The sequence below is a fragment of the Vitis riparia genome, chromosome 6, assembly GCF_004353265.1.
Source record: "Vitis riparia cultivar Riparia Gloire de Montpellier isolate 1030 chromosome 6, EGFV_Vit.rip_1.0, whole genome shotgun sequence".
Taxonomy (NCBI): domain Eukaryota; kingdom Viridiplantae; phylum Streptophyta; class Magnoliopsida; order Vitales; family Vitaceae; genus Vitis; species Vitis riparia.
In genome coordinates, this window is record NC_048436.1 from 187,126 (window position 1) to 214,149 (window position 27,024).

At 36.4% G+C, this 27,024-nt stretch overlaps 1 protein-coding gene across 1 annotated transcript; it reads right to left on the bottom strand.

Moving 5' to 3' along the window:
* Window positions 1-618: 618 nt before the first annotated feature.
* LOC117916176 (nuclear speckle splicing regulatory protein 1-like) lies at window positions 619-20,299 on the bottom strand. Its single transcript, XM_034832073.1, has 5 exons — window positions 20,067-20,299; window positions 9,530-9,711; window positions 9,315-9,437; window positions 2,395-2,613; window positions 619-1,363 (listed from the first exon to the last, which is right to left on the bottom strand). The coding sequence occupies exons 2-5, from the start codon at window positions 9,689-9,691 to the stop codon at window positions 965-967; spliced, it is 903 nt and encodes a 300-aa protein (XP_034687964.1). The 5' UTR covers window positions 9,692-9,711; window positions 20,067-20,299; the 3' UTR covers window positions 619-964.
* Window positions 20,300-27,024: the final 6,725 nt, after the last annotated feature.

Below are 27,024 nucleotides of genomic sequence, written 5' to 3' on the forward strand. Positions count from 1 at the left end.
AGGGGAAGAGAAAAATGAAAAATTAATTTATTGGTTTGCTCGGTACTTGTTTAATGAATATTTGCAATTAATTGGTTGAGAGAAAAAAAAATTCTACAAATATTTAATGTATATGAGATAATATATAATATTGGGGTGGCCTGTCGGGAGAGCTGGAAAGGGCTTTGATGGTTTAGTCATAGCAGCACATGAATGGTCGCTTCAGCGACCTGCTGTGAAGGCTCTGGTCAGTATTTAAATGCTAACTGTTACCACCATTTTAATACATTTGGATTTGGGCCTTCCTACAGTATACGAAAGAAGTATTGAGAAAGGTTCACCAATCATTCAGTGTTCTATATATATTTTTAAATTTCATTATTAGAATCATATCTTATTTATCTTTGATCTTATTTACTTGTATCTTCGATTGATGACCTAAATCTCACTACACACGTTCAATCATTTTCCTCTATTTGGAGCCTCCTCTGTGCCTGGATTGAAGCAGATAACAGACCCTTCAGAATTTGGAGGACAAGTTTCTTTGGAGTTGTAGGCATGGGAGCTTTTTACCTTCATGGTCCAGAATGCTGCTACTCAATTCATGTTCAATGTAAGAAAATACGGTGATAAATAGCATACCAAAATATCAACATCATTAGGGACAATGAAAAAGAAAATTTACACATGCAGTAAAGGCAAATGTGAAAGAAAAATGGTTAAATTTAGAGTCCAAGTCATTCCTAAAACCATGTTTCGCGACGGAAGTTGTCCATACTCAATTTGTTTGTATCAACAACTATATTGCTCATCCATCTCACTTCAACTGTGAATCTTGTATCTCTCAACCTGGTTCCTTTCTCCTGGGGAGAGGCCGGGAGATTTGAACATTTTAACTCTTATCTTCCATACCCACCCTCTACAGAGAGCATCCTCATGAATTAACTACAACATATTTGGACATAAATAAAACAGGCACCTCTATCTACTGTTGCTTTGCCCTCTTCCGTGCCAAAAAACGTTCCTTAGCTGCAGCCACTGCATCTTCGCCTCTTTTATGATGATCACTTTTTGGTTGCTGAGCTAGTGTCTCTTCAGCTGCAGCTTTTTCTTGTGCAGAAGCATCAGAAACTGGCTTTATATCCAAGGACTGGGAGCTTTCCTTTGAAGGAGTAGAAGTCTTGCCTTCATGGCCTTCATGGCCTGCATGCCCTTCATTTATCACAGAAGAATCTGTATGTGTATTTGTGGATGAGGAGCCTTTTTCTGATGTATCAGCATCCACTTTTTCTTCCCGCTTCCTCAACTTAGCCTCTATCCCTCCAAAAGCAACATTTTTTGAAAGATTGTAGTAGAAATCACTCAAATCACTCTTCTTTGTAACCTTTTAAATAAGAAAGTAAACATGCATTAATATAATTAAAAAGGGCTTAATACAAAAAAGAACTACAAAATATAACAAGTTCTGATGAAATTAATGGCAGAGAAGCCAGTATAAACATTGATCTTCTTGAATGAGTTTCATTTAGCATGTTATATCAGAAATTATATTAGAATATGCTGTTCCTTGTTTTTTGACTATTTGCTTGCTATTCGTGTGCTACAACTCCCAAAGGCAAATTCCAGGACCAAGATTCCAAAGTTTAGCTTGTACTTTGAACATTATAGCAGAGGCAGTGTATCAACATGTTAAATGAGATCATCATGGAAAAAAGAATCTAGGAATGATGCAACAAAGGGTAAAAAAGTGAACCATCAAATAGCATTGATGCAGCAAGCAAAATAAGAGTGCGTTTGGTAGTAATTCTAGGAAGTATTTCTAACATTTGTAACACTTGGAAATTTTCATCCTTCAAGTATTAAAAATGCTAAAAATACTGGTTATAATCACTGTCAAACACACTCTAAGTTTTAGAGTATATGGATAGTAGTGTAAAGTAGAAAGCCATAATAAATTGCATCATCATAACAAAAATCTCTTAATTGTTTTCTTTTCTGATGAGTAATGTTTTCTTTTCCCTTTTTTTTTTCTTTTTTCTTTTTGCTGTTACATGAAATCAATCATGAAACCTCCACATTCGCTCCCCAACTCCTTGGAAGTTGGAACTACAGACAAATTAACCTCCAGGTTTAAATTTATAGGACTTATCATACTTCATAAGCCTTGTCTTAATTTGTAAGTTCAAGCCAACTACAAGTGCAACATTACTTTTGCATAATTAAAATTGGTTAGTTTTGACTGAAGCAGTGCAATAATTTTGCCTCACTCTAGACACTCTAGACAAAATTTTAAGCCCAATGTAACATACTAACATTCATTTCACATCATTAGCAAGGGTAATTGATAATAACTAATAAGGAATATTAATCACAAATATAGTAAGTGCAGTGCAGATGAAGGAAAGTAAAACATACATCGTCTTTCTCTTCTCGAAGTTCACGCAACCGCTCTTCCTCCAACCACTTTGCCTGCTCTGCAAGTTTCTTTTTGTAAGCACCTGTGATAAATTTGTCTTTGTCTGCATATAGGGCATCATCTTTGCTTCTCTCTTTAACAAGCTTTTTCTCATATATAATCTCATGTTCTCGCTCTCTTTGTTTTGCCTTTTCAATCAGCTTTTGGATATATTTGGGCTGCAATGGAAAATGAAGAAACTGATCAGAACCATACGAGAATCGTGAACAAATTGAACAGGAACAAACCTTTACAACTTAATTTTCTTTCAAAAAGGAAAAACAACAAAACAAATAAAATAAAAAACCATGAGCATTAATTCATTAGTAGCACTCTCAGTTCTGGTTGGATTATATCAATCTCATAGGTGAGAGTCTCATTTCCGGATTGAAGAACTTAGGTTTCAACTGAAGTTCTGAACTTAAACAGAGGAAACAGCACATGCTTCAAACTTGCTTCGACCAAGATTTATGCTTGAAGTCAGTTGCTTTATGAACTACAGAGGTTAACCTACCACTTAGTGAAAAAGGTTAAGCTGTTAGGAAACATATATAAACAAGCCAGAGCTGTGATTCATAGAGTTGGGTTTAAGCCTCTGTTTATTTGCTCCCCTTTTTGTTGTTTATCAATTTTGATACATATGTTTGTCTACCTCCCCATGTTGAATTGGAGCCACAAATAAGAGCATATTAGCTTGATATGTATTTTTTTTTGATAAATGAGCAATCATATATAATAGAAAAGGCTAAAAAGCCACATGTATACAGGGAGTATACTTACCAGCCCCAAACAAAGCTGGAAAAACAAGAAAAAAGGTGGAAAAACCTCACCCACCCTCAAGTGGTCCCAAGCCACTCCAAAAAACCTAACAGAGTGCGAGTTTCCTCACCAATGTACACCCTAGCCCAACTCCACAAATTACATACAAAAGAATTCTTAAATTTCTGAATATCTAAGGACCCTCCCCTGAAAACTATCCTATTCCTCTCTTTCCAAACCGTCCAAAATATACACAACGGAATGGAATTCCATATCTTTTTCTTTTTTTCCCCACAAAGGAACCCCTCCAACTACATAACACCTCTATAACTGACTCTGGGAATACCCATTGAACTCCAAAAATGGCAAGGGATATCTCCCAAATAGCTTTAACCACTATACAATGTAAGAGAATATGGTTTGCATTTTCCTCTTCGCATTCGCATAAGTAGCACCGATTAGGGAACTGCCATCCCCTTCTTTGAAGCTTGTCCAAGGTGAGGATCTTCCCCCATGATGCCTCCCAAGCAAAGAAAGACACCTTTGTTGGAACTTTATCCAACCAAATGCGTCTATTTGGAAAAGCACCGGCTGAGGGGCCACTCAAACTTTTGTAGGCCCCTTTGGCCCCAAACACACCGTTGCCTTCTCTCTTCCAACTCACAGAGTCCTCTTCAGGCGCTATCCTGAAGTCCTTCAGAAGATACAACAAGCCACCTATCTGCTCCATCTCCCAATCATTGAGATCTCTAGCCAATCTGAGATTCCAACCTCCTTGACCCATACTAGAATCCCACACTTCACAAACTTTGGCATTCTTCTGACCCGCCAAGGTAAATAACTGAGGATAGGTTTGAGAGAATGCCTCATTGCCACACCACTTATCTGTCCAAAACAAAACTCTATTCCCTTTCCCCACCTTAAAAGCCATGCTCTCCCAACACCAATCCGCCTCCTTCATAATCTCCTTCCATAACCCCACCCCATAAGGCCCACTAACTTCCTTAGTCCTCCACCCACATCCCTCTTGACCATATTTCACCCCTATCACCGTTTTCCAAAGATTATCCTTTTCATAGGCATATCTCCAAACCCATTTGCCCAAAAGTGCTTTGTTCCATACATCTAGCTTTCGGATGCCTAAGCCCCCTTCCTCCTTAGGGCTACAAACCACCTTCCAATTAATCAAGTGAGCTTTCCCCTCTAATCTTCCTCCCCCCACAAAAAATCTCTTTGGATTTTTTCAATCCTTCTTGCCACAGCCTTAGGAATGCGAATAAGGGAAAGGAGGTAGATGGGTATGTTGGCCAAAGTGCTCTTGATGAGAGTAATTCTTCCCCCCTTCGAGATATATTGCCTTTTCCACTGGGCTAGTCTTCTTCTCATTCTCTCCTCCACCCCATCCCAAGAACGGGAATTTTTATGACGGGCTCCAAGGGGCAGCCCTAGGTACACAGTGGGTAAAGCCCCCAAACTGCAACCTAGCTCAGCCGCTAGTTCCTCCGCCTCATCCACTTCCCCCACCGGAAATAGAGCACTCTTGGCCAGGTTAATTCTAAGGCCCGAGGCAGCCTCAAACCAAGCCAAAATCCAACTCAGATTGGTCAATTGCTCACTCTCAGCTTTGCAGAAAATGAGAGTGTCGTCAGCAAAGAGAAGATGACTAACAGTCAGCTCATCCCCCCCTCTCCCCCGCATCCTACAGCCTGAAATAAAACCCCCCTCACCCGCCCGTCTAATCATGTTGCTGAGCACTTCCATACCCAAGACGAAAAGGTATGGAGAGAGGGGGTCTCCTTGCCTCAACCCCTTTGAATTTGAAAAGAACCCAGCTGGAACCCCGTTGATTAAAATAGAGAATTTGGCCGTAGAGATACACCACCACATCCATTCCATCCACCGAGCCCCAAACCCCATCTTCTGAAGAACCTTCATAAGAAATTTCCAATTGATGCTATCATAGGCTTTTTCTATGTCCAGCTTGCATAAAAATCCCTTCTCTTTTCTTTTATACCAATAGTCAATCACCTCATTAGCTACTAGAGAAGCATCCAAAATCTGTCTCCCTCTCACAAAAGCGTTTTGGTCGACTGAAACCACCTTATCCAGCACTTTTTTTAGCCTATTAGCTAGGACTTTGGCTAGAAGTTTATACAGGCCCCCAAGCAAGCTGATTGGCCTGAAGTCCCCAAGTCTTCAGCACCTCCTTTCTTAGGGATAAGGACCAAAAAGGTAGTATTGAGAGATTTGGCGAATGACCCATGCTCAAAGAATTCCTTAAACATTTCCACCACCTCCTCCTTCACAAAATCCCAACAATCTTGCCAGAAGGCCACTGTAAAGCCATCCGGGCCTGGAGCTTTGTCTCCCCTCATCTCCATCAGGGCAAGTTTGATTTCCTCCTCAGTGAAAGGCATCTCCAATTCATCAGCTTCCCGGGGATTCAGCTGATTAAACTGCAGCCCCTCAATATCCGCTCTCCACCCCGGCTCTTCTGAGAGTAATTTGTGGAAAGCATTCACTATCCCATCCCTCACTCTTGGTCCTCAACCAGCAGCTCCCCATTGATTACAATCCTGTCCAGCGAATTATTCCTACGGTGGGCATTGGCCATACGGTGAAAAAACCCGGTATTCCTATCCCTTCTTTGAGCCATAACTCCCTAGACTTCTGCCTCCAGTGAACTTCTTCCATTAGCACCCATTTATAGAAGGCATCCTTAGCTTCTTTTTCTGCTCCATTTCAGCTATAGTCAGGCTTCTCTCACTTTCCACTCCATCCCAGTATTCCAGCTGTTGAAGGGCAGAGTTTTTATTAACTTCCAGCCTTCCAAACACCTCCTTATTCCAAATTTTAATATTATGCTTCAAAATCTTCATCTTATGGGCCAATCTGAAACTAGCCCTTCCTCTTGCCTCAATCCCTTGCCACCACCCCGGAGAAGACCCTTAAAGTCGTCCACTTTCAGCCACATATTCTCGAATCTGAACGGAGTGGGGCCCCTCCTTATCCCCCCACCCATCAGCAATATAGGAAAATGATCGGATGTGGGTCTTTGCAATCTGCATTGGGTTACCCCACAGAACATGTCTAGCCACTGCTGAGTCACCAAAAACCTGTCTAACCTCGCCCAGGCTTGGTTATTCCTTCCCCCACTCCACGTGGCATTACCCCCTTGCATTGGCAGATCAGTGAGTTCTAAATCCTCTATAGTTTGGGCAAAACTCCTCATAGCTCCAGATAACCTTCCCTGACTACTCCTTTCTTGCTGCGACAAGATGACATTGAAGTCTCCCCTAAGCACCATGGATCTTCCCATAAGCCTCTAATCGCCCCTAGTTCTTCCCACAAACACACTCTGTCTTCTCTGGAGAAAGGTCCATACACCCCAGTAAAAATCCAGGTCATCCCATTTTCCACGTTCCTAATTCTACAGGAAACAGAAAATTTTCCCACCTCCGTCTCCATCACCTCCAGAGACCTTCTGTCCCAACACACCAAAATCCCTCCCGCAGTGCCCAATGCGTCTAAAGCCACCCAATTAGACCACCTACCCGAACCCAGACTTCTCACTAATCCCTCCGACAAAGCCTGAATTTTGGTCTCCTGGAGACAAAAAAGATCCACCCTCTGCCTTCTGATCATTGCCTTAATGACCCTTCTTTTGGCGCTGTCATTGGCCCCCCGAACGTTCCAACTTAAGATTCGTAGCTTCATTTAAACTCCGTAATTTGGCACCCCTTATTTGTCCACCATCAGTTTGCTTCTTCCCCCTTCATAGTTAATGGAACACTCCAATCTTTTAATTCTCTCTCAAATTTGGATTTCTCCAGACTGTTCTTACTGTGAACTCTTTCCCTTCTCTTCCGAATTTTGATCAGAAACTCCATAATGTCCTTCTCCAACCCTTCTGTCGAGAAACCCAAGAACTTACTAAACCTGGCGAAATCACTCTTCTCCCAATTAAGCTCCCCCCCTGCCTTATTTACTCGAGGCACTATCTGGTCAGAGCCTAAATCCTTTCCTTTATCCTCATTTCTGCTTTCGCTGATCTCCACCAAATCCCAGCATTCAACAATCTCTGACGAAGGGGGTTTCAATCCCGTGATCATTTGAAGAGGATAGTCGTCCTCACCCCTCTTCTTTTCAGACCCAGAAAGGTCGCAATACTCCCCACGGGAGTCCGACCAAAACAAAGAGAAGGAGGAGAAGGAGGCACCGTGATCAAGGAATCGGACTGTACATACCTCGTCGCTTCCTCAATAAGAGCGTTATCAGTCTTCGATCGCCCTATGAGGAGGAGTTCTGCCTCTCTCTGCCTGTGCAGCCCATCCTTCTCTCCAAATAAAGAGAATTCAGAGAATGGGCTTCCCGGGCTTCCTCCGCACCTCTGGGCTTCAACAGGCTGGTTATGTATTGTTGACTTATGTTCTCATTATGTCCCACAAGTATAGACCCGCTTAGGATGTTGGAGCAAAATCTCCACCAGATCTGTCCCAATCAGGGACTCACCTAATGATAAAGCTTAAGTTTCATAAGAACAACTTATAGACCACATTGTCAAAGTTATAGCATTTTTTTTCCTTTTTTTCTTTCCCATGATAATGGGAATTTTACCCTGACAGCAAAGCCTTTATTCCAGCTGCAGCAAAGCAAACACTAGGTGATATGGTACTACCCTCTAGCCTACACCACTTAAATGCCAAGGAAGCTTGAACATGAACTAGAAGGCACTACTGCTGGGCTACACCTCAAGGGACATCAAGGTTCTTGCATTTGAATTACAAATTTAACACATATTCATAATAAGTTTAAAGAAGAAACTTGCAACATGTTAAGACTAAAATTATATCATAGGTCCTTTGTAGGAAGTACATTGAAAACTGATTCTTGAGAAGGCTTATAAAGAAAATATTCTGATGGGAAAAACTAGGTGTTTTGTGCTTTCTACACTTTAACAAGCCCATATATGCATACTCTACTTCAGTGTCAGCTCAACAAACATATACTCCCTAGTATAGCCATTTTGAATTTCCATCAGTTCCATGTTCTTACAAAGAACATTATGGTAAACAAACAGATAGGAGAGGTTCACCAGTTTACGTCCAAAAGCAGATAGGAGGGATTCTGGCTAGTTCATATAAAAAAGGAATTCTCATAGGCAAGTAGAAAGAATGCTGTCAAGAAAAACAAGAAATCTGATCAATTCTGAAAACAACTTAAGCTATTGAAACAAGAGAAACAAGATAATGACCTAGCTATCACAGAAGCAGATGCAACAGGAAAAGGTGAATGCTGGTGGTGGTGAACAGAAACAAAAGTTGACATGTCTGATGTGCTGCAGGAGAAGCTTGTCTCTTGATGATAAAGCGATGCTTGCCATAGGTTCCTATTACCTATTCATACCTCCTATTACTAGAATTTCATATTTGCAACTTCTCAGACAGTTTCAGAACTCAATGCATCAATTTTCAAACTTCAAACAGAATTGTTATCTATTTATTAATTCATCTCAAACAAAGAATAAATTAATAATAGATGCCTCTCATCTTTGGGATTTCTGAAAATTCAGACAATGTCAAAAGAAGGTGAGGGAGGAGAGTCAGAATAAACTCAACTTATTTCACCTTCATGATGCTCTGATTTCTGCACATTAAATGAAAGTGAGAGTGCTCTATGCACTCATTCTCACAACAAAACAGGGTTCTCAGATCCATAACTATGACAAACAAAAGGGGTCTGGGTTTGGAAGATGACAATAGAGACATTATACTAGAAGTAGTGGGATAAAATAGGAAACATGAACTACCAACTTAAGTTTTCATATGCCTTAAGAATATATCGTTGATAATAAATAGGAGCTAGACCACAAAGTAGCCCTCTCTCTCACACACACACACAATGCAGGCACATATATAGACACGCACCCACACAAAGTAGCCCTCTCTCTCACACACACACACAAAAAGTATTTCCCCCCACCTCCTCCCATTTGTTATATCAATTTGGATTTGGAGATAGAACATTTAAGCAATAATCCAAATACTTTTCCATGCATTCATAGTAATCATTTAGTTATGCTTTTCAGAGGCATATGTAAGAACCACAAACATCAAGGTACCTTTCTCTCTTGGCGATCCTGTGCTAGAGGACGAATTGTTTTCTCCTTCATTTCTTCATAAACATCATCATAATCAAATGCTGTGGGATCCTCTTCCAAGGCTTTCTTATGCTGTTCCTCTATCTACAAAACGAAGTGTGGAAATCTAAAAATAAATAGTAGAAACATTAAAGAGGTGAAAGCAGGAATTAAAAAATTGCTAAACAGATCACTACATCCTTGAGAGTCTTGTTTTTGCTGGCTTGGCGAGAAATCTCTCTCTCAATATCATCCTCATTCTCATCACAGAACCCAAGAGGAGGTGGAAGTGGAGGTCTTGTTGGCTGCTTCTTCTGCTGTGAGGGGGGAACCCTAAGTTGCAAGCCATACTTCTTCATTTCAAATTTTTCTTCCACTTCTGCGAACAATAGAGTAGGATAAAAGACATGATATGTGGATCATATATGTAAAACATTTCCCTTCTATAATTAAATAATGCAGAACTACAGTAAATATTATCAAATATATAAATATATATTGTAGCAGATATGAAAAACAAATACAATGAAAAAGAAAAGTCACATAGCTATCTATATGAGATTTCTCTATACTACCTATATAAAAAAGTCACCTTTTTTAAGGAGGTGACCCTAGAAGTTTGCTATTTTCCCAGCAAAAAAAGAAAAAAGGAAAAGGGGATCCTTAATGCCTCCTCTTGGTGTAAAAGATATTTCACACCTTCTGGCAATAGATAAATAATATTAAACAAAAAATCTACAAAAAGTCACACTTTTATACAAATCAATTGGCCAGGCAAGGCTGCATTAGGATTTTTAGCATCAAGGTTACAGTGAAAAAATCTAGCCCCATCAATGCAAAAGGAAGATGCTGAAAAGTTACTTCCAGTGCAGTTAAATCCGAGCTTCTTGGACAGAATCTTAGAAAAATTCTCCTACATGCTAATCCAAGAAATCTGAAGTTCGTAGAAGATCTTCAGGAGCTTAAAAGGTGGTCTTACATTCAATGCCTCTGATGTCTGAACCATACTTCCTTCAGATGTTTTCTTCAGCTTAACAGTTAATGAGAACTATCTATTCCAAAAGAACAATGAATACCTTGAGTATCATATTTAGAGAATTTTCAATGATTTGATGCATGAACATTTAAACCCAAAGCTTTTGTTAACTTCAGATCACTCCTCATTTGCTTCCGGATTCAACATATCAAAAGATTTCAATAACCATTACAAGTGGCTTGCTCCTCATTTCACTATTGGGAATAATCACATTTTCAGGATATTAATTATGGATTAATAATAACTCCCAATCCATAGCAGCAGTCTCCAAATGAAGACAACTTGACTTAAATAGTTGTGTAAAGTTACAATTGTTCCAATTGTAAAGTTCCAATTGTTGGAGCTATATAACCCTCTGTTGAGGTGGCTGATAAGTGATACCCTCAACCATTAGCAGGCAATAGCTTCCTACAAGGATGTTGCTTTAATAAATAATTAATACAGCTAGAAAATTTTGCTATCCACTCTCAAATTAGAAGATGAGGACTAGTTAACTCAATCAGCATCAAAGGTTAAGCACCAACTCTCCACTTTAAGATGAAGCAGAGTCACTAGATAGCATCAAAACCTACATTTCTTAAAGGCCACACAGACAAATTCTACTGCAAAATGCAAAAGCAAGCAAAAAGTTCTTCAAATAACTTAAAAGCCTACAGGCTGTTTCCTTATTCAATAATTTAAAGATCAAGCACACATGCAGCAGATTTGTACAATTCCAAAACTGGATCACCATGTAAGACTAACTGGGGAAGTCGAAATAACCAATACCTTTGGAACTAGGACATAAATCTTAGGATATCAATACATCAGAACTAATCATTTGTAATGCCAGACGCCTAGATTGTTGGAAATTGATTCCACATTAACTACATGATAAAACCACCATAAACTCCACACTAATGACTTATCCAGGACTCCAATATTCTACTAATCACATTAATAATATCAAAATCAACTGCATCACTAGAACCAAATCAGAACTATTGATCTATATATATCAAGCCTAGGTTGTTCACCCATATCATCACCACCCTTACAATAATAAAATCTTTGGTCCCAACTCAGGTTAGTGTACTACATTAATAACATTGCTAAATGCATAAAATAATAAATTTTTTAGAAATTTTAAAAGCCATAAGGAAATATAAAATAGGAATTGATGAAGTGCATCAAAAGATAACAAATAAAAATTCATAATACAGTATCAAGTAACTTTTTACAACTTTTATTTCTCTTAATTCAACTCTTCTCAGAACCATCGCATACTTGAAACCTCTTTATCTTTTAAGGCATTAAGTTTTGACACCACGTCTCTTTCTTTTATAAGTTTTTTTATCTTCCACAATTAATAATCATCTCTGCTTTTTTAGAATATCTTAGGCTTCTATGTATTAACTTTTGACCACATCTATTGTTTTTGGATTTATAAGTCATATACAAGTGTTGTGTAGTATAAACATAATTTTTTTTAAAAAATTTGTCGAGTTGTAAATAGGCTATAATTGAGTTGTAAATAGAATCGGAGAATTATTTTAAAATCCCTTAAATTGAGGGATTCAATTAGATAGTTTTTTTATTTAGAAATAAGTTAGTTTCCTAATATGTCTCTTGTTTCCCATTTCTTCTCTTGTAATCTCTTATATAAACTGTGTATATAGTCAATTTAATATATAGAACTTATTATTTTTCATCTCGTATTTCGTATCATGGTATCAGAGCAGTAGGTTTTTAAAACTTGGGCATCATTTTGGCCTTCATAGCTGGATTTTTTTTTTATTCACGTTTTCTTTCTCTGCTTTGTTTTGCTTTGTTTTCTAAAGGCAAAACAGAGCATTTCACGTGTTCTTTTACCAGCCTTCATTGCTGCTGGTTTTTTGTTTCGCAATCTACCTTAAGTCCCAAGAGATCAGGTTTTTCGTGGAAGATGTTGGAAGTTGCAGAGACGACTACTACAGCACAATCGGAGGAGATTGTTCGATCTCAACAACCCAGGGAATTGCAAAACATTCAAGCTGCATATAGGCTAGATGGAAAAAATTACCTTAAATGGTCTCTTTTGTTCGCACTGTGCTAAAAGGGAAAGGGAAGATCAGCCATCTTATGTGTACAAGGCCGAAACCAGGAGATCCCCGTTTTGAAGCATGGGATGAAGAAGATTCTATGATTATGGCGTGGCTATGGAATTCTATGACTCCTAAGATTAGCGACACATGTATGTTCTTGGCTACGGCTAAGCATATTTGGGACGCAATCCAACAGACGTATTCAAAAGCTAGAGATGCGGCTCAAGTATATGAAGTTAAGGTGAAGACGATTGCTGCAAAATAGGGAAGTAAAACAGTTACTGAATATGTCAATCAATTGAAAGCTTTGTGGCAAGAACTTAATCATTATAGGGTGATAAAAACCAAATGTCCTGAGGATGCCGCTATTCTAAAGGATTTCATTGAACAAGATAAATCTATGATTTTCTTGTTGGGCTTAACCCAAAATTTGATCAAGTGAGAATCCAGATTCTTGGCAAGCAGGAGATTCCATGCTTTAATGAGGTGGTGGCACTAATTCAAGGCGAGGAAAGCTGAAGGAGTGTTATGCTTGAACCACAAACCTTGGATGGATCAACCCTAGTTGCAAAAACAAAATATTCAAAGCAAGGAAATAATGATCTACCTAAACACTTAGGTAGAGACAATCAATGGAAGAAGAACAAGGACAATCTCTGGTGCACCTATTGCAAGAAACCAAGGCACACAAAAGAGAAGTGTCGGAAGCTGAATGGTAAGCCACCAAGTCGTGAATGGGGAAACCGAGGAGGGCAGCAAAGGCATCAAGCATACATGGCAAAGCTGCCCAAAACTGAGGAAAATTCAGCAACAGGCGGGTTTAATAGTGAAGAAATGGAGAAGCTGAGAAGCTTGTTGGGATCCCTTGACAAACCTACTGGAACTTGTTCTTTGGCTCTTTCAGGTACACCTTCATTCTCTTTTTACATAAATGCCTCACACAGAGTTTATGATGACTCTTGGATAATAGACTCCGGTGCCACATACCATATGACCTCCAAATCTCAACTTTTCCATACCTATACCTCAAGCCCAAGTAACAAGAAAATTGTAGTGGCCAATGGCTCTTTAACTACCGTTGCAGGTTTCAGAGACATATACATCACACTTACCCTTATTCTTAAAAATGTCCTCCATGTACCAAAATCGTCGGCCAACCTTGTTTCCATTCAAAAGCTTACCTATGATCTTAAATGTTATGCTATTTTCTCCCTTCTTATTGTGTTTTTCAGGAACAAGGCTCGGGAAGGAGGATTGGACTTGCTAAGAAAAGGAGTGGTCTTTACCACCTTGAATCATCTTAGAAAACTAGTAATAATTTGTCATTGTCTTTTCTCAGTTCCTCAAATAAAGAGACCATTTGGTCGTATCACCTACGTCTAGGTCATCCATCTTTTATGGTTTTAAACATACTCGTGTATCTTTTCCTATTAGCAATAAAAGAAGTTCTCATCCTTTTCATTTGATTCATAGTGACATATGGGGTCCTTCGACTATACCTAATGTTTCTGGGACTCGTTGGTTTGTATCCTTAATTGATGACTGAACTCGGGTTACATGGATCTTTCTTCTTAAACAAAAATCTTATGTTACCATTGTTATACCTAATTTTCACTCAATGGTTCAAAACCAATTTGGGGTTAAAATAAAAAGCTTTAGGACAGACAATGCTAGAGATTACTTCAACCAGATTTTGTCACCCTATTTTCAATCACAGGGCATTCTCCATGACTCATCATGTGTTAACACACCCCAACAAAATGGGGTAGCCGAGAGGAAAAATGGGCATTTACTCAACACAACCCGAGCCTTACTCTTTCAAGGGAATGTTCCTAAGTCCTATTAGCGGGAAGTTGTTCTTACTGCCACATACATGATAAATAGAAATCCCTCACGAGTGTTAGACAACAAAAGCCCCGTAGAGATACTTAAGAGTTTCCATCCACACTTCAGAACCTCAAATGGGCTCACTCCTAGGGTATTTAGGTGCACTGCATTTGTTCATGTCCACAACCAACATAGAGACAAGCTAGACCCCCAAGCCATAAAATGTGTCTTCCTTGGTTACTCATCCACTCAAAAAGGATACAAGTGTTACAATCCCTTAATCAGAAAATTTTACACCTTCATAGAAAATAAACTTTTTTTCCCCAAGTCCTCTCTTCAGGGGGAGATTTCAATGATGGAAGATATTCATTGTGAGTCCTTTGAACCTCTTGACCTTCATCATATCTCAACCCATGGTGATGAAGAACCTGAGTCATCTGAGCCAATCACACCTAAGTCACCCAATTTTTTCACTGAACTAGCATCATCCCCTATTCCAGCCAGTGTCACTCGCAATTTTTCACTGTTTCCTAAGGTGTATTCAAGGGAAAAGGTCATTCCAGAACAAAAGCAGGTCCAAGAATCCAACTCAACCCTGGGAATCAAATCACGAATATATCAGACCCACCTTTACATACACAACCTGGTGAAACTTCCACTGACTCAACAGACAACCTAGACCTAGACCTTCCCATTGCTGTCAGAAAAGGCACCAAAGAATGCACTAACCGACCACTCTATCCACTATCACACTATGTGTCTCTTAAGCACCTATCACCAGCCCACAAGAATTTCATTATGAGTCTAAACACCACTATCATCCCTAACACTGTTTCTGAGGCATTGACAAAAAGGGAATGGATGGATGCTATGAGAGAGGAGATGAATGCATTAGAAAAGAATAAAACATGGGAGATTGTTGAAAGACCAAAAAGGAAAAACATTGTTGATTGCAAGTGGATTTTTACACTGAAATATGAGGCTGATGGATCTCTTGAGAGACATAAAGCAAGATTAGTAGCCAAAGGATATACTCAAACTTATGGAGTTGATTATCAGGAGACTTTTGCTCCAGTTGCAAAAATGAATACTGTAAGAATCCTATTGTCACTAGCTGCCCACTACAATTGGCAACTCTTACAGTATGATGTTAAGAATGTATTTCTTCATGATGATTTAGATGAAGAGATTTACATGAACATCCCACCAGGATTTAAGGGAAACGTGGATAACAAGGTGTGCAAGCTGAAAAAGGCCATTTATGAGCTAAAACAATCCCCTAAGGCTTGGTTTGAGAGATTTGCAAAAGTCATGAAAGAGTCTGGGTACAAACAAAGCCAAGGTGACCACACTCTCTTCATTAAGCACTCGGTTGCAGGGGGAGTAACTGCTCTTATAGTCTATGTTGACGATATCATAGTGGCTGGAAATGATGAAAGAGAAAAGCATGAAGTGAAGCAGAGATTAACAACAGAGTTTGAGATAAAGGAACTAAGGAAACTGAAGTACTTCCTCGGTATTAAGGTGGCATATTCCACACAAAGGATCTTCATCTCTTAACAAAAGTATGTGATTGATTTATTGGCAGAAACAGGAAAGATTGGGTGTAAACCAGTCTCTACTCCAATGGTTCCAAACCACAAGTTGGGAGAAGTTAAAGAAGAACTAGTGATGGATAAAAGAATGTACCAAAGGTTGGTTGGTAGGCTCATATACCTTGGTCACACTCGGCCAGACATCGCTTACTTGGTGAGCGTGATCAGTCAATTCATCCATGATCCAAGAGAACCTCATCTTCAAGCTGCTTATAGGGTGTTGCATTACTTAAAAGGCAACCCCGAAAAAGGAATTTTGTCCAAGAAGAACAATACTTTTGCTCTAGAAGCATACATCGACGCTGACCAATGTTTTCAGAACCGGACCGGTCATCGAATCGGAAAAATTACCGGTTCACGGTTCACTGGTCAGACCGGCGGTCGAACCGGTTGAACCGGTGATGTAATAAATATATAATTTATATATTATATAAAATTAAAAATAATTATAAAAATCAAAAATATATAAAATTATAAGTTTTAATAATGTTTGGTATATTAAATTAAATGATAAAGTTTAATATTTTAAATTTTATTAAATAGAAATATGTAATATTTAAGAATGAAGATATATTTAAGATGAAAAATTTTATAATATTTAATTTTATATTTCTTTTTTGTATTTTATTGTTTTAAAATTATTCTATTAATTAGTTTATATTATTTTTTTATAATTATTATTATAAAAATAAATAGGAATTTAAATATTTACATTTCTTTAAAGATTTTATATTATAAAAATTTGAAATAGGAATATATGTATTTTAACAACATTGCAAAAGTCTAGCCCTCATGCTTCCAGCCCTCAAAAAGGCCATGTTAGTACTATTCCTTGTCCCATATCGGAAGCACATCAATTCCATGTGCTTCAAGTGCTCTATAAATAGAGACCTTGCAGCAAGCAATTCAAGCCAAGCAAGCCAGCGAATTGGGCTTGGGGGCATGGCCCAAGAGAGATTTTAAGTTATAATTTTATTGGATTGGGCTGGTGGCTTGAATCAAATATAGGTTATAATTAGTTAAGTTTTGAAAGTATTAAGCAAGGAATTGGGCTCGTTAATGGGCCTCTTAAGAGTAACAAATATTTGTAGAATAGGAAAAAAAAAGCTTGGCCGGTTCGTAAAAAACCGGACGGTTTGACCGGTTTGGCGGTTCAACCGGCGGTTTGACCGGTTCAATACCGGTCTGACCATAAAACGGTTCATTGGACTGGACCGAACCGGAAAGGTCACCGGTCGACGGTTCGACCGGTCGGACCGGCCGGTCCGGTCCGGTTTTTAAAACATTGACGCTGACTATGCAGGTTCCCTAATGGATCGAAGATCAACTACAGGGTATTGTACTTTTCTTGGAGGTAATCTGGTAACATGGAGAAGTAAAAAAGTCGAATGTGGTAGCAAGGTTGTTTGCAGAATTAGAGTTTAGGGTCATTGCTCAAGGGTTGTGCGAACTACTTTGGATGAAGATTATTCTAGATGATTTGAGAATCAAGTGGGATGGTCCTATGAAGCTCTATTGTGACAACAAGTCAGCTATCAATATTGCTCATAACCCTATACAACATGATAGGACAAAACATATTGACATTGATAGGCATTTCATCAAAGAAAAATTGGAGAAAGCAGTAGTGTGTATGTCTTATGTTCCATCAGAACATCAATTAGTTGATATCCTAACAAAATGGTTGAACAGTTCAATGTTTCACGATCTTGTATTCAAGTTGGCAATGGAAGACATCTATTCCTCAGCTGTAGGGGGAGTGTTGAGTTGTAAATAGGTTGTAATTGAGCTGTAAATAGAATAGGAGAATTATTTTAAAATCCCTTAAATTGAGGGATTCAATTAGATAGTTTTCTAATTTAGGAATAAGTTAGTTTCCTATTATGTCTTTTGTTTCCTCTTTTTTCTCTTATAATCTCCTATATAAACTATGTGTATGGTCAATCTAATATATAGAACTTATTATTTTTCATCCCATATTCCGTGTCATAATTTAATAAATATTAATTTCAATAAATTAATAACACCACTAAAATAATAATTTCTCTTAGTCTCAAGCGTATTATTTTATGGAGGTTTTGCAGAATAAGCCTTATAAACTTAATTATCTTTACCCCTCAATATTTCAAAGGAATTCATAACAATGACAAACTAAGCCTTCAACCCAAACACCATGACTAACCCCACTTTGAAACTCTCTATATAATCTAAATTTTCCTTATCTTCTTTAATCCTTCAAGAAAAATCATGACAATTACAACCTAAATAATCAACTCAATACTAGTTTAAAGGTAACGAAATGAATCATGACAATACCATAGATTACCTTGTCAAAACTATTCAAAAACCTCATGTTAAAAGTTAGAAATGCCACTTTATCCTGATAAAAACATCTCCCTGTTCTAGCCACTTCCATCCAAATTCCTCCATAGAGAATGCAGCTCCATAGTCCAATCTGTTGCAGTTACTTCCTAACCATGCCAACCTCCATTGTTTTTACTAATGCTTGTGACCCTTTTTTTCCCTCCAGAAATCGAAGAGTTATTGAAAGCTACAGGAAGCAAGTAGAAGGAACGACAAAGTCTTCTTCACTTAATGTCTAACACCATAATACTTTTACTTCATAAACCATAATCATATTAATTCACTACGGACCTGTATAAAAAACAATTCCATTTTTGTAATGCCCTCTACATAAAATTCTTGACTGAGAAGCTTCATTCTGAAAAACTGGGTTTAAACAGAATAACTTTCTACCACAACTCATTAACAACTAAACGGAGCAGCATAATCACATCACACCAATTACACAAATAACTTTGTCCTACTATTTCCCTGCAGGCAGCAACCAAACAGAGGAGAATCCTATGCCCAAATTCAAAATTACACAAATGATGGTGGATTAAAATTGTCAATATAAAAATCATCTCAAACAAATAATGTAAATGTATACTATATATAAAAGTATGAAAAGTTTGTAGACTTTTTTCTTCTTAAAGTAATCCTACTAAATTACTTATTTCCTTTTATATTTCACATCTTTATTGCTTAACTATAACAATCATTAATAAATTCACTTTCAATATCATATAAATTCACCTTTTTATTATTTAGCATTATAACCAATAAAATTAAATTCATTTTATTTATTTTTGCACTTTAAAGTTCTTTTTTGCTTTTTCTGCGATAAGAATTTTTATTTATTTATTTACTTATTGTTGCTCTTCTTTTTCTTCCAAAGGTTTTCATTTGCACTGGGATTCATTTATAGCATAGTGGTTATCATTTATGTTTCCATGGTAAAATTAGTGAACGTATGTTCAAGCCAAATCCTTTTAATATATAATCGTAGAAGACAGTGTTCCTAGATAATTAATTTTATAAAATTTCTAACTTAAGCTAGTCCAGAACGAAATCCTAGAATTCAAAATTTTCAACAAGGTGTCAATGACATTGACAGGTTAAAAGCATTCAAAGAGAAACCATAGCCTTCTATTTGGTTTCCAAGAAAATAGAGCAATAAAAGAAAACAACTTATTTCTCATCTTCCGCTTCCAAAAAAAGAAAAAGCCCCACAGCACCGAGTAAGTAGATTCGCCTGTTTTTGTATTCCCAAATCATCGTTGCTGAAAATTTTATGATTCAAATCATTGTTGGTGAAAATTTTACCACATAAAATTCCAATTACTTTTTTCATATTTTATCTGTATCTAAACTAAACCTAATTTTGTACAAGAAAACATTCCCAAATAGAAAAGATCGTTAATCTAACGAAAATCTCAGTTTGAGCTGCAATCCAAATGGGCAATAGTTCCACGGCTGTTCAAAGAGAAACCCTAGAATTGAAAACTTACAGCAATAGCATATCCAACTTATAAAGCACTCAAGAGTGAAATCCGGCTCACCGTTTGCTTAACAAGAAAAATGCAGAAAAATAAAAGAAAACCCGTTTAAATTACTTTGTTATCTCTCTCACTTTCTTTCCTGCCAAAAATCTAAAAGAAATAATAATAATAATAATTTGAAAAATTTAAAAACTCAGATGAACTAAGCCAACAGTCTTACGAGTTTAAGGTAAAGTGCAATTTTCTGTATTCTGGAACCCTAGATGGTGAAAATTTTACGATCCAAAATTTTCTTTCATTTTCTCATTATGATCGTATCTAACATAGAAATCCATAGGATGAATTGGGAATAGAGATTGGAGCAGCACCTTGCACTCAGATATCCACCGAGAAGCAGCCTTTGGATGAGGGATTAATTGACTGTTGCTTGTGTAACCAGAGGTTGAATGCCTCTGTCGAAAAGTGAACGGACTACCTTTAATTCACAGATCGACCGAAACGGAGCGTTTGGACTTTGGAGAAGGGATGATCGGATTCTTTTTCATCAACAGATATTGGATTTGAGGCTCCGTGAGTCAGTCGGGGAATACTGGGCTGTGCATAGGCCGGTCCAATTTTTGAACTACTGGGCTGAAGCCCCGCCGGAATTTTGATAAATTTAGGTTATGTTTGGTTCCAAAAATACTAAATAAAAAGAAAATGATTTTTTTTTATGTTTGATTGTATTATGAAAAATATAAAAATAAAATAAAATTAATTAAAAAATAATATATTTTTAAATTATTTAATCTTTATATTGATGAGTTAAAATAAATAAAATGATATTGAAATAACAAAAAAAAATAATTTATCGATTTTTAATTTATTTTTTATTTTCCTTCTATTTTTCTTTTATATTTTTTTTTCTTACATTTTCCCTCAAATTTTCTGAAACCAAACATAGCCTTAGGATAAATTATAAAAGATAATTATTTGTAAATATGAGTAATTTCAAAATTATTGATAGAAAGATTAATGGCACTTTGTATGATTGTATCCCATAAGCTTCACAAAAATGACATGACTTCAGTGCTTTATTCTGGTTTTCGAGACACAAGTTCAATTCATTATGTCGAAGTTGTGTCTTCAAAATATGATTACAATCCCTAAGTGGCACTTTTAAAAAAAAAAATTAAAAGAAATTATTAAAAGACAATTATTTAAAAAATAAATATAAAATATTGTATTTCTTATCATTTCTTTTATTTTTACATTAAACTCATCTTTTTAAAAGATGATTTCACTTTTTATATTGAACTCGCCTTTTAGAAAGATGAGTTCATTTTTTATACTGAATTTGTCTTTTCAAAAGATAAGTTCATTTTTTGTATTAAATTTATCTTTTCAAAATATGAGTTCTTTTAATAGACTAGTTCACTTTTTTTTTTTTTTTTTACGTTGAACTTGTCTTTTGAAAAGACAAGTTTCATTTTTATATTGAATTCATCTTTTCAAAAAATAATTCTACTTTGAAATTAAAAAATATCATAATTTTATAATTATTTTTTATGTTAAGTTTTTGTAAAAAAATATTTTTTTAAAAATACACTATTCCCACAGGAAACCAAATATTAGCATGAGGTGTTGTATCCAAAACATGTCTTTACCGTAAGGTATTGTATCCAAAACATGTCTTTCCGTTATTACCATGAGATATTGTATCCACGACTTGACTTCAATTCAATTTTTTTCTTTTATCCACTTTTTTCAAAAATATTATTTTATTTAAATTAATTATTTTTTATTTATTTTCATGTTTTTCTATTTTTACTTTGTTCTATCTTTTCTAGGTTTTAAAATTTTTAGCTTTTTAAAAATTATTTTATTTATATGAAATGTAAAAAGCACTGCCAATGTTGTAATCGGTTTGTTTATAAAGGATTATTTTGGGAGATTATCATATATTATTGAATCAAAAAATAAATAAATAAAGCAATTAAATATAAATAAACATAAAAAATTAAATAAATAAATAATTTTGAAAATAAATAAACTAAGTTATTTATAGAAAGGCATCGTCTTTAATTTTTTTTATGATTTTATATAAATTTGGATAGTTTAATAAAATTTGAAAAAAAATGTAAAAAAAAATAAATTTCATGTGGTCCATATGTTGATTTTTTTCTTTATAAGAATAAGTTTTCTTATTGATAAAGAAATGTGTAATGAATATATACATATTCTTTGTAATAAATAATTATTTTTGAAAGCAACTTTAAAAAATTAAGTAAAAACAATTAAAATATATTTTTTGAAAACATTTTGTTTTCTAATTGTGGAACATAATTTTTTATTTTTCAAATTATTTTGAAGAAAAAAATTATTTTTAAAAATAGCTACCAAATAGGGTGATAGTTACTATTTGTTTTAATGGTTTTACTTTAATAGAATTGGGTCCATAACTCTAATTTATAGCATAGCTTATTGAACGCAAATGTTAAGTTTATATGTTAATTAACACAAGGTAATCACCCACCAGTCTTTTTTACAAATTTTTTAAAAATGAGTACTAGAAATAAGTCAAACGATGATATAAACAATAAATATAAAAAGAGAAAGGAAAGGGGATTACAAATCTCTATTTATAATGGTTTGACCCAATCCCGGGATACATCCCATTTCCTCTTACTTTGATACCAAACTTGAAATTCTACTATACTAAGACTTCTAAACTGAGTTTTCAAACTTAATACTTGAATTCTCAGTTTCAAGGGACCCTCAACAATTTCCTTTAAGAAATACCTTCTTCTTTAAAAAACCTTAAGTTATAACCCATATGTTTTTGGAAGGTTTACTATTTTTTGTGATGATATCATTCCTTCAAATTATTCAAAAAGATGAAAGGAAGGTACTCACTTTTAATCCTTATTAACGTGAGTACAAACTAATAATAAAGTTTTGGCACAATCTTCCAAAGACGTGTTATTTGATGGTTATCTTAAGATTCATTGCATCTAAATAAATTTTATTATCCCAAATTCAAGATAAAGTAGGTTTTGCTCAAAATATTAAAGGCAATGTACACAAACTTCATAATATTTGACATTTTCTGAAATTTATATATAGAATAATTCAATTAGAATTATATTTCAATTTTTTGAAAAAACTATAAATAAATGAATAAAACTATTTAATAATAAAAATATAACAATTTAAGATTCCCTTATAGTTTATTGCCATAGTATTATTATAAGCATACTAAAAAAAAGTGTGTAACATTAGGTGGTATTCACACAATAAAAATCGAGAATCGATGATTTTCATAACTTTTGACTATGGATTGTTTTTATATATTTTATTATAACAAAAATGTAAATAACTTCAAGTTATGAAATAATATTTGTATAGATTTTAACTATATAAATTTTATAAAATTTTACAAGTATCTAATTGACAATTTTGTTTTGTATAACTTTCAATTATATGATTGTAGACCCCCATTTTGGGGCTCATTTTTTTTTCTTGCACTTTCTACAGCTCATTTTTGCTAGGTGCTAGGATTGGAGACGACCACGCGTCGCCTTGTGGTTAGCTGTTGGAGAATCATGTTAGTGGTTTGGAGAAGCAATGGGGAAATGACACCTGTTATGGAAGATTCTGAGAGGGAGCGTAGGCTATTAGAGAGAGTGTGGGAGGTCGTTAGAATCGAGGAGATATTTTGTTGTCGTAGTATTTTGAGAGGCAGGTTAGAGGGTGACAGAGGGTAATAAGGGTAGCTTGGAGAGAAAGTTAGGAAGATAGGAGAGGAACGTAGAAGTATTTTCTGGGTTTTTTTCTCTAAAGGTGGTCACAGGAAGGTTGTATAGGAGTGTAGGTCTTTTGGGCAAGAGAAGAAGAACAGAAGGGAGGTTTGAGAGATGAGAGAACCAGAGTGAGAGGTGCAGGGTTTAGAGAGAGCTTGAGGAGGATAGCTGGAGGAAGAAGAATGTTGAGAGGAGAGATAGGTGTCTGGAGCAGCAAAGATAACAGGAGTTGAAATAAAGAAGAGAACTAGAGAAATTGAAAAAGAAGCTGGAGAGGAGCATTTCCAGGTATGTTTATTATCTATCTCCATTATTCTCTTGCTCTTCGCTCTCCTTTGTTTATTGTTGGGTATTATTTAGCTATTTGTGTGTGGATATCATATGGCTACTCTTGTTGATTTCTGTGCTTCCACTGGATTCGCTATGACTGTATATCCATCTATTGCTTCTTTGTTTGTGTTTAGAGAAATAATATGAATTTGGTCCAGCTTTGTTGTGTGATGTCTGAAGGTCACTCTCCTATCATTTCACCCTAAATCCATTCTCTCTCCCACTAGCTTGTAAGCTTGTTGATAACACATGAAACCAGGCTTTGCTTAATAAACTCTCATTTCACCAATTCCTGCTCTATTTTATCAGTTTTCCTCTCTATACTTCTCTATTATTTTGGTGTTTGTTTGTGGTGTGCTTTGGTTGGTGCATCTTCATCTGAGAGTGCAAACCTAGGGAGTGAAAGCTATGATTATAAAGGCTTGGTCTCTAAGGAGTACTCGATGAGCATTTTGAGTAGCTTGAGCCTAGTTTAGCATCTTTCATCAAGGTTGGAGATCATAACCGAGTAGTTATGCTTCAAAATATCACAGAGACTTTAAAGTGTGGTCCACAGAGGGTTTCGAAAGATGCATCATGTCTGCTTTATCTATTTCGTGCCACCCATTCACCATCTATCGTATCATTACTCCCATGTGCTAGTTATCCCTTGATACAATGGAGAAGTTGAAAATGGTGTTGAACCTACCACAAAGGACAACTAGTTGGCCTTTTGGACAAGGAATGCTATGGTCTCTTGCTACGCTCAAGAATGGGGATTATCATGAAGGGTTGAGAATTTTCCAAAGAATGCTGAGTGAAATATATGAGCCTGATGAAATTACTTTGGGCATTGTACTCTCTCTTTGTAGTTTTTAATAGCCCACTTGATATCCTCAATGAGCAGAATCAAGGACCCATTTGCTAAATCTTTGGCTTGGAGAATCCAGTGCCTTTCTATACAGATTGGAACATCTAGAAGTTGCATAACGAACAACTATATGAAACCAGTGATATGAAATAACAACAATCTAGTGGTTCACCCTCACTGTTCTGGCAATTTTTATTTAGAATGGAGACGCACATATCCCCTGTTGGAGGAGGATCTGGTTGTATACTCTGAAGTCCAGGGAATGACAGAGTTGAAGATAGAAATGATAAGGTTCTATTGAGTTCAAAACTGAGCTGAGTTGGTCTGATGTATTCGATCCTATCTCTACCGTCACATCTTTGTTCCAGGTGGTGTTACATGAATAGTCAACATGCAGTTGGCAAACCCGTGGTTCTAGGGCATGGTTAATGAGTTTGTGTACCAACTTCAAAGCTTTTGCTAGTACAGGGTCAAGAAGAAGAACAGGGCGGAGCATGAGATTGTCTTTTTGAGGTAGTATGATCAGCCTTGGAACGTGTATGGTGCGCTAAACTTCAAGAAGCACTGGCAGAACTATGTCAAGACCTGGTTCAACTTGTTGAACCTCAAAACAGTCTAAAAACTAACTACCAAACTCCACCAGAAAACTCCTCATCTGCACCAGATAACGGTCCCGTTTGTTATTCTGTTATGGCTTAACTAATGTACATATAATTTGTTAGTTAGTTATCTCATCTTCAAGATGTGTATAAATAGGTTGTAATAGTGTAGAAAATGATATGGAATGATAAGAAACCTTCCTGCAAAATCCAGTTTCTTATATGGTATCAGAGCCATCGTCCATACTCATCACCCAGATTTTCTTTTAGCTAAATCCATGGCCAATTCCATCCAAAGTTCCAATCCGCAACAATTCCATGGTCCAGAAGTCATCTCATCACAGCAGCCTAACACGATTCAGTCACTGCACATGCTAAATCATCCTCTTCCTGTTAAGCTGGATAGAAACAACTACGTTCTTTGGAAAACTCAAATAGAGAATGTCATATATGCAAATGGATTCGATGAACACATTGAAGGACTTAAACCTTGTCCTCCCCAGATGATTGCAATAGGTGAAGTTAACCCGGATTTTCTCACCTGGCGGCGTTTCGATCGCATGATCCTGAGTTAGATCTTTTCTTTTCTTACTCTCGAGATTATGGGACAGATAATTGGATACCAAACATCCAATACAGATTGGGTAGCTCTTGAGAAAATCTTCTCAACTTCATTCAAAGCCAAAATAATGCAACTCAGACTTGCATTTCAAACAACCCAGAAAGGATCTCTACCCATCATGGAATATATCCTAAAAATGAAGACAATCACATATAGTCTTGTTGCCATTGGAGAACTTGTGGCTGAATGTGATCAAATCTTGCAACTTCTTGCTGGTCTCGAAGCTGATTATAATCCTATTGTAGCTTCTTTAATAGCTCGTGAAGATGATCTTACACTATATTCAGTACATAGCATTTTGCTCTCACATGAACAAAGACTTCATTTCCAAAATTCTACAGCAGAAGATGAAGTCATTTTAGCACATATAACTACTCAAGATCATCCTCAACCATCCAGAAAATACCATACTAGGAAACCTAGCTCTTCTTTTAATAGGCAGAATCCATTTCATCACCAGCAATACAGAAGACGTCCGAATGCTCATGGACAAAATCAGCTCACACATCAATCTGATGGTAGACCCCAATGCCAACTTTGTGGCAAATATGGGCATACAGTAATTTCTTGTTATCATAGATTTGACATTAATTTACAAGGACCAGATATCTTACCTACAAACCCTACCAAAGCTTCATCAAATGTACCAGTCAACACCAACAAAATGCAAGCAATGGTAGCTTCACTTTCTTCAGCCTTCAATGATTCCTAGTTTCTTGACACCGGCGCCACTCATCATCTATCCCACAATGAGGGTCAACTCTCCAACATACAACCCTATCAAGGCAAGGACCAAGTCACGGTTGGAAACGGTAAGCAATTGCTCATCTCCAGTATTGGTTCCAAATACTTTCATTCCTCTTAGAAATCTTTTCAATTTCAAGATGTCTTTCATGTCCCTCAACTCACCACAAACCTTATCAGTGTGTCTAAGTTTTGTACTGACAACAACTCTTTTTTTTTAATTTCATCCCAATATCTATCTCATTAAGAATAAAACTACAAAGCAAATTCTCCACCAAGGCACTATTGAACGAGGTCTATACGAGTTTCCTAACACTCCTTGTCACGATTCAGTAACATCTTCATATAGTCACTTGGCGTTTACTGCTCAACCAAAAAATGAATTCTCCAAGTGGCATA